Source organism: Selaginella moellendorffii, unplaced genomic scaffold (genome assembly GCF_000143415.4).
Source record: "Selaginella moellendorffii unplaced genomic scaffold, v1.0 SELMOscaffold_0, whole genome shotgun sequence".
NCBI lineage: Eukaryota > Viridiplantae > Streptophyta > Lycopodiopsida > Selaginellales > Selaginellaceae > Selaginella > Selaginella moellendorffii.
In genome coordinates, this window is record NW_003314261.1 from 5,171,212 (window position 1) to 5,180,048 (window position 8,837).

The 8,837-nt window shown below is 47.0% G+C and overlaps 2 protein-coding genes across 2 annotated transcripts; one reads left to right on the top strand and one right to left on the bottom strand.

Annotated features, from left to right (window-relative positions):
- The first annotated feature begins 10 nt into the window (after positions 1–10).
- Positions 11–2,873, top strand: LOC9642280 (probable glutamate carboxypeptidase LAMP1). Its single transcript, XM_024680052.1, has 12 exons — positions 11–1,026; positions 1,081–1,141; positions 1,177–1,262; positions 1,310–1,381; positions 1,441–1,593; positions 1,649–1,711; positions 1,777–1,957; positions 2,011–2,099; positions 2,150–2,200; positions 2,262–2,376; positions 2,501–2,655; positions 2,769–2,873. The coding sequence occupies exons 1-12, from the start codon at positions 106–108 to the stop codon at positions 2,871–2,873; spliced, it is 2,052 nt and encodes a 683-aa protein (XP_024535820.1). The 5' UTR covers positions 11–105.
- A 4,412-nt stretch (positions 2,874–7,285) lies between these two features.
- Positions 7,286–8,221, bottom strand: LOC9632559 (ankyrin repeat-containing protein At5g02620). Its single transcript, XM_024680132.1, has 2 exons — positions 8,096–8,221; positions 7,286–7,780 (listed from the first exon to the last, which is right to left on the bottom strand). The coding sequence occupies exons 1-2, from the start codon at positions 8,219–8,221 to the stop codon at positions 7,286–7,288; spliced, it is 621 nt and encodes a 206-aa protein (XP_024535900.1).
- Between the last annotated feature and the right edge of the window lie 616 nt (positions 8,222–8,837).

Here is an 8,837-nt window from a genome sequence, read left to right on the forward strand (position 1 = left end):
AAACAAATCCAGGGAGATTAGCTTATGATATGACTTGGATCCCACTATCAGGTAGGGTTCTTGCGAGAGAAGAGAAGATTTTTAAGTACGAGCTCGAAGAAAGAGATGTTTGGCACTCTCGCCACCCACATTTTACTGCTGTTCGTCGCGATCATCGCGATCAATCTCTACCTGAGCTCGCTCCCGGCTTGGTTCTTCGTGACCCAAGTTAGCACTCGGTCCATCGCCGCCTTCCTCCACAACCTCACGCTCCACCCCCACGTCGCGGGGACGCCGCAGGGATTCGCCACCGCCAAGTTCGTCGAGGAGAGATTCCGCGAGTTTGGGCTCTCGACGCGCACGGTCGACTACGAGGTACTCGTCTCGTATCCCTTGAAGCGATCGTTGTCCGTGGTCTACCCAAGCAACTCGTCACTCAGCTTGGCTCTTGACGAAGAGACCGTGGATGGCGATGGCGATTCCTCTGGAGTCATTCCAACTTTCTTCGCTTACTCGCCGTCTGGGGAAGCTCTTGCCGAGGTGGTGTACGCAAACTACGGCCAAAAATCCGATTTTGACGAGCTCAAGAGCCTGGGAGTGGAGGTGAGAGGGAGCGTGGTGATCGCCAGGCTTGGCAAAAGCTTTCGAGGGGATATCGTGTTTAACGCGCAGGAGGAAGGCGCAGTGGCCGTGGTTTTGTATCCGGATCCTCGAGACTACGCCACGAACGCTACCACTGAAGGCTACTATCCATTCTCGCGATGGTTGCCTCCAAGTGGAGTCCAGAGAGGCTTCGTGATCCAGGACCCCGGGGATCCTCTCACGCCGGGGTGGCCGAGTAGCAAGCTTTCCGAGAGACTGGACGCTTCCAACTTGACAAGGCTGGGAGTTCCAGCGATCGCCGTGCTGCCAATCTCCGCTCGCGACGCTCTTCCAATCAACGAGGCGCTAGGAGGCCCTGTTGCTCCTGATTCCTGGCAAGGAGGACTTGCGGTGGACGCGTATCGAGCTGGGAAAGGACCTGTGAAACTTGATCTTCGCTACGAGGTAACTTTTGCAAAAAAAATATTAAAGCTTTTGAGCACTAGTACTTCCTGGCAGGCTAACCTGACCACTGCGACAATTCGTAACGTTTTTGGAATTATAGAAGGCTCTGAGAAAGATAGCATTAGTGTATTTTTTCTAAAGCTTTGACACATAGATATGTGCTTCCTGGGAATCACCGAGACGCTTGGACGTATGGAGCCAGCGATCCAAACAGCGGAACTGCCTGCCTTTTGGAGGTATGTTATTCCTCAAAGGAACTTTTCATGTTTTTGCGAGTGTTTAGATAGCTCGCATCTTTGGACAGCTTCTGAGAAGACCAGCGAGCACAATCGTATTTTGCAGCTGGGATGCCGTGGTAATCCTTTGTATCTCTATCATCTTCGTGTTTACTCATAAATTTTCTTCTCTTAATAGACTGGTTCTACAGAGTGGGTCGAGGACAATTTGGCCATGCTTAAGGCTCGAGCGGTGGCTTATTTAAACGTGGATGAAGCAGTAACAGGCAGTTCTTTCTCAGCGTCTGCTACGCCTCAGCTTGACAACCTTTTATTCGAAGTCACCAAAATGGTACGCAAATCTTACCATTTCTTTTTGCAGCTCATGGCATTTTGATTGTCTCAAGGTGAAAGATCCAGACTCAAATGGAACCATATTTGACTCGTGGTGTGGAAAATCAAACGATTGTGTAAGAGACAAAGAATTTATCATTATCATCTCCTCTGCTCCATATTAATGGTTTGATGGACTCAGGTCGGGAGGCTGGGCGGTGGTGGCTCCGACTACGCTCCATTCTTGCAGCACGCAGGAATTCCCTCCACCAGCATGACGTACGAAGAAAAAAACTCAGATTTTCCCGTGTATCATTCACTCTATGACAATTACAACTGGATGAAAAACTTTGGAGATCCTGAGTTTCATCGCCATGCAACAGGTGAAACTTTGCTTTTGATTCTTTTTTATAAGATTTCGAGGCTTTGGTGCCAGTGGTGAAAGTCTGGGGACTGCTTGCGAGGCGCTTGGCCATGGACACGATCTTGCCTTTCAACTATGTCTCGTATGCAAATGTGTTGGAGGTACTAGCGATTATATCATTGCTTTTCATGAGTTGGATTGTTTCTTAAAGGTCGCTGTAAAGGATTTGGAGGCCAGGTTCCTGCTTATTTCGGGTCATCCAGTAAGCTTTTCTCTTTTTTCTTCTTTCGCTTGGTGAAGATTTGTCTCATGGGTTTTTCCAGGTTAATATACTTAGCCTCAGCAAGTCGCGCGACGTAAATTTCTTCCCACTTCATTCTGTGGTGGATCAACCTCGTGAACTTGCCTCCAAGATCCCTTCCTTCACTGCACCCAGAAGTAAAAATGATATTTTGATGCTTGGAGAGCTCTGTTTTCTAGATGGCGAAGGCCTTCCAGGGAAGCCATGGTTCAAACACTTGGTGAGTGCATTTTATCTGATTGTAAGAGGTTTGATGTTCAGAATTGTGTAGATCTCAAACAAATGTCTATGGTACCTCGACATTCCCTGCTATTGCGGACGTTATATCGAAGATGGCTGTGGGTGAGGACAAAGAAGAGCTTAAAGCTTTAAAACAAGACTTGCAACATGAAATATGGAGAGCTTCGAGCTATCCAGTGTGCCGCGAATGTCATAAAAGGTGATATATTTTCCTAAATGGTCCTGAGAGAATCATGGCGGTTGAACCGTGCGCAGTTGCTCTCGGTATTTATCCTATCCTTGCTGACAGCGTCACGCCATTGCATTGAATATAGTCAACGGTATGGTCAAAATAGTCAACGATCAGACGGTCACGGTCTGTGCTGGTGTAAGGGTGCGAAAGGACAAAGTTTAGAGTTTAGAGCAAGCGCAAGGAGGCACCAGTGGAGCTCACTAACGAGCGTCTTCAAGTAGCAAAATGGATGAGGAAGGTGCTAAGGTGTGGGCTAGGCCCTTCAGAGTGGCAAACAAGATCTGGCGGAACATTGGCGAGAGGAAGAGGAGCAGCTGTGGAAGAGAAGAAAGAGGAGCTTCTTTTCCTCACGTCTAATGGTGTGTCATCTCTTCCATTTTGAGCTGTTGTGGTTAAGGATTTTGCCTCTTGCGCTCACTAGGGAGAGGATGGATTTTATTTTATTTTTTTTGTTTCGTGCTTTTGGTTCTTACCGTGCTCGGATGTTTTGACAAGTAAAGGTAAGACAGATCCAAAGAGCTGCGTGGCGATGCTTATCCTTGTTTCAATGCAGGAGAAGGTCGTTTCACTGCAGCTGAGACCAATAAAGTCAGCGGTAAGATCTCACTTTCTTCTGATTTCTAGCTTAAGGCCAGTGTCCGATGGAGGCTTTACGTTTTCAAAGACGGAGCGGAGCGTCTTTGGACGGTAAAGCTTTTCTGTGAATAATCTTAGTGATCACACTGATATACATTCGATGTGATGGTCTGGTCGAGCAGCGGATGAGCATTTCGAAATGTTTCAGCTTGAGCACATGAATCAACCACTAGATTCGGTTCAGGGATCTGGGGTTACTGTTATGACCGTCTGACCATACGTTTGAGTAAGCGGAACCAGGGAATCCAAACCATCTTCCCAAGGTCGCTGACCACGGGCATACCTTTTCGGCCTCTGAGGTGAAACTTCAAGCGTGCTCTGAGAAGGACGACTTAGAAGCTCTTGAAGCGTTTCACGGCCGAAGCTTATGCCCCCAACCTCTGAATGATCTTGCACTTTAAAGCACCGTTTCAGAGCAGCAACAAGCTGCGAGATGGTATTTTTCGCTCCCCTGACCTGCTTTGCTGGGCTGTGAGCTTCCGGGAATTCAGGTTGTAAACTGCGTAGATGAACGTGTAGACAGGACCTAAGCAGACCAAACGCCCGGGGACAGAAGTGGCGATCATGCTGGTCTGGTACTTTCCCGAAGGTGGCAATTCTGAGAATCCTGCGGCTCCAAATCCCACGAGGACGAAGATGATGGAGAGAACGAGCATGACTGCTGCGGCAATGAGTATTTGTCGGAGACGGCGAAGGAGTCTCAGGTTGAATTTGTCAGGAGAACGCAGGACCCGGTGACTCCTGCCAGAGCACTGGCCATGGCGAAAAAGAAGGACAAACTGTTGGCAACCCAGAACACAACCACACCTGGTCTGTCGACGGACACATACTCCCTGTCCTTGAACTTAAGTTTGTACCCCAGTGGCGGATTCAAGAAGCCTCCGAACGCGACACTGGCAATGAGAGCTGATCCAACCAGTATCGCGTTTAAGCCATCCACGAACATCTGCCGGTCCTTCTGCAAGCTCTTAATGTAGCTGCTCCACTGGAGGTAGTTCAGCATGACAGCATCCTACCCATCCATTGTGCGTCCCAGTAAGGTGGCTGGCCGAAGTTATCGCAGATGTCTGGTTTGCAGCCTTTGCGAGACAAGGTAATCATTGTCTCTCGCTCCTGTAAGATGGCAGCCCAGTGCAAAGCAGTCCGACCTGTCTGGCAGAGTGCAAAGCAGTCCGACCTGTCTGGCAGAGTGCAAAGCAGTCCGACCTGTCTGGCAGCCTGTGTCATTGGGATAATCTTTAATGAACTTTTCCGACCACTGTTTCAAATGTTGAGCCAGCCATTTCCTCCTATGTCCGGGTGAGTGTGGCAAAAGGGCAACCACGTAAGAGAGGTCTTTTCCTGGATGTTCTCTTCCTTCAAGTACTTGTCCTTGCTTCTGTCTTCTTCAAGTTTTGCCTCCCAATAAGCCACAGGAACATCTTTCACCAGTTCACTCACGTCGTCGAAGGCATACTTGTACTTGCTTGGCAAATTTCGATATTTTTCTTCAAAGTTAATGTCCAGTTTCTTCCACACAGCTTCCTTGATCATATTGGGTAATTCCCAGGTGAAGCACTTTGCCATGCAGGTTGCGAAGGTCTCCCTTCCCCACAGCTCATCCTGTTCTCCATTCAAGAAAGCAATCTTAAAAGCTAACCTGAGCTGATCATGGATTCCTTTCACGTTGGTGTACTTCTTCATCACGAACTCCATCACAGGCTTTACTCTGTTGAACAGGCCTTTGCCACCGAATTCTATGCTTCTGGTAGTGGCACTCAAAGCAGCCCATTCCAGTAGCCGTGATTCCTCCACAAGCTTGTCCTCTGGCCCAGTTTCTCTTGTACCCAACTTCTTTGCTAATAGCTCATTCGTTGCACTGCCTCCATATGCAACAGCAGACGACAATATACCAGGCTCCAACACTCCATCGCTACGCAGGAAAATCCACGGCACCCAATCAATTATGTCGGCTTGACCATGAACTTCAAGACGCTGGAATGCCCGCTGCCAGCCCTTGTGACTTCCTGGAAACATCTGTATCTTTCTTTCCACATGTTCACGTATGAGTAAGAAAAGACAGTATCCGTTGCCACCCATAGCCGCCCAATGCCATGGCAGTCCTTTCTCAACCTTGTCCTCTGCATCTAGCTTGATGTCCTCAATATCCAGCAACCACTTGAGTGCATCACTGTTCCCATTCCAGGCAGCAAAGTGCAACGGAGTCAGACCTGCTTTAGTAGCTCGGTTCACTTCCAGGGCCCTCGGAGCCAGCAACTCGAAGATATCTTTACCCCCTCCTCTAGCAGCAAAGTGCAATACTCCAGCTCCTGTCTCCTCTTCTAAACCAAAATCAGTACCTTCGTCGCATAATTTACGAGCAATGTCAGCTCTGTCTTGTCCAACAGCAAAATGCAAAGGAGTGTGCCCAAGCTTATTCTTTTTGTTAATCTCCGCACCTGCTTCCAGTAATGCTGTGACGATTTCGACTTGCCCTTGGCGAACAGCAAAATCCAAAGGCTCTCCCCTGCTATGATCGAAGCAGCGAAATGAAGAGCAGTGTTGCCGAGTTCATCTTTCTTCCGTACGTCAATCTTACTTTTTTCATGGAGGTTCAGCAGCGCTTTCACCAGACTTACATTTCCAAATTCACTTGCAAGGTGTAGTGCGGTTTTGTCAGCATAAACATTATGGATGTTCCAACCATATTTTAGAGCTTCCAGTTTGTCACTAAAATCCTCATCTTCTTGGTTCCGTAGCTCCTCTAATGCATCTGCCCAAAAATTTCAGATGTTAGAAGGACTTACTCTCTATGACTTACTCGTGATATCTTCCACTGAGAAAGCCTTTTGGAATCGTGGCTTCAAGGCTGTGTGCAGTAGCAGTTGAAAAACCGACTCATTCACTTGTAACTCCGCAAGCTGCAATGGAGACTCTCCCTCCTTGTCTTTTCGGCATGGATCAGCACCTTTGGCAATCAGCAGAACAATCATGTCCTGCTGTCTTGTAGATGTTGTTCCACACGGGAAAGCTCCCGCTGCCTTATGCGTAACTCCTTTAACTGATACAAAAGGCAGCGACTGCTCATATTGTATATATGAAGCTATATATACACAGGCTGTGGCAACTGCCTAATGCCACATCATCCTAACTGCCTAGCGAAGCATCTACCTGAGCATCTACTCTCAACACTCCCACTCAGGCGTGTCTACAAACTGAGACAAAGCCTGAACATAAAATGCTCAACATGCATACAACTGACACTGACTCCCACTCAAAGTGACTACATCTTGTTGCTTTAGGGTTTGCTGCCTCTGCCACTCTTGGCTGTTTTGCCATCACTCCTTTGGCTGTTGCTGCTCCTCTTTTGGAGCTCTTTTGCCATCGCTGCTTTGGCTGTTGCTGCTCCTCTCTTGGAGCTCTTTTGCCATCGCTGCTTTGGCTGTTGCTGCTCCTCTCTTGGAGCTCTTTTGCCACTGCTGGGCTTCTCAGCCAACTCTGCCACTGCTATATGCCGCGCTCACTTGGCTGCTGCTGCTCCTCTCTTCGAGCATCTTGGCCACTCCTGCTGCCGTTCTGCTTCTAGACCTGCTGAGTCACTGCTCTGCTGCTCCTGGGCTTCTTGGCTGCTCTACTGCTCCTCTCTTGGAGCATATCAGCATCTTCTGCCGCTCCAGGGCTTCTGAGTCGCTACTATCTGCCACTCCTCGCTGCTGGTATGGCTCTGCCATTGCTTTGTTGCTGCGCTCTAGGCTACTCTGCCATTGCCATTGGCATCTGGAAGCTTCTTCTTCTTCTTCATCCTTCACAGGTCCTCAAGATCTGTGCTCCGATACCATGATACAAAAGGCAGCGACTGCTCATATTGTATATATGAAGCTATATATACACAGGCTGTGGCAACTGCCTAGCGAAGCATCTACCTGAGCATCTACTCTCAACATTAACTTCAACTCCTTTCACTCCAACTCCTTTATAAGCTGCAGGTGCATTATGACTGCAAGGTGCAGAGGAGTCTGGCCCTTCTCCAAGTCAGGGGTGTCCACCTCGGCTACGCGGTAGAGCAGAACTTCAAGGTTGCCACCTTTTTTGACTGCAATGTGTAATGGCGCCTCCCCCTTGATATTCTTTTGGCATGGATCCGCACCTGTCCGTAAGAGCGCTTGTATCACTTTCACGTTCTGTCGTTTCACAACAGTGTGCAAGGGAGTATTGCCATCTTTATCAACAACATTAACTTGCTTTGCATGATCACTCAGCTCCTCAAGCAATTTTAAAACAATGGCAGGGTTTTCAATAGTGGCAGCTCCATGCAGAGCTGTAGTACCATAATTGGATGAATCTGCTTCTAAGATGTCTTTTACCTTAGTCGGAGACCATTTGAGCAGCCAGGATATTGCAGAAGTGTTCTTAGCCTCCGCAGCAAGATATAGTGCAGTTGTGAAGATACCTTGCTGCCTATTATAGACAGTATGACCATTTCAGTCTTTGTTATTGATCAGGCCCATCAATCTGTCTTCAGGGCTGCTATCCATGAGAATCAGTCAAAATTGATCAGGAGCAAAGGTAATGTGTACATACATAGTCCTGAAAGCATCACTTATGTGCTTCAACATGTGTTGAGGACAGGATCTTTGGCACTTGTTTCGTTACAATGCTATTTGACAAGGAGGCAGTGCTACCACCACCACCAAGACAAGTGAGTATGGAAAAATTATTGTTACCTAGGGACTTGAACTTCCTCATGCTCTAGTGTTAATTATCACTACAGGTTTGTCCTCCTCGGCACTAACCTCATCAGTGGTGTTAATATTGCTTTCCATCATACCTCCCACTTGCTCTTTCAAAGCTGGATTTTGTCTCTCACAATTAATATCATAGTTTTCATCCATCATGATCCCAAAAGGTCATAACCCCCTAACTAATTAATTATACTTAACCTAAAACAAAAGAAAACCCATAATCTTGACTTTGTCTTGGTTGCAAGCATACTCTATCCCACCTCAGCAATGTTTATATTCCGTCTCAAAGCACTTCTTGCTTTAAAACCTTTTGAATAAACTATTACACTTGATGTTTTTACACCTCCCTCTTCTTTTTATTAACTTTATGGTAAGAGTAACCCAAATCTCTTTTTGGCACTTCCTTTCTCCCCACCATTAACATCAAACAAGATGGTTTAACTTGGGGAAAATAATATAGTACAGCACTCACTCTTCTTGTTCACTCTTTGTTTCTGTATATTACACTAAAATATGTGGAAGGGAACTCCAAAAACACCAAGACAAATGAGTATAAAAAAAATCTATAATTGCCTAGGGACTTTGTCTAGGGGTTTGTACTCCTCGACATCAACTTTATTAATGGTGCCAGTGTTGTATAAAGAACCAAACTCCTTGAAATATCATAGGCTAAAGGATTCTAAAATCATGACTGGAATAATAAAGAGCTCATTAGGTGAAACCAATTCCGAGATTAAGTCCAAGACCGATTCCAAGACTGAGTCTGAAA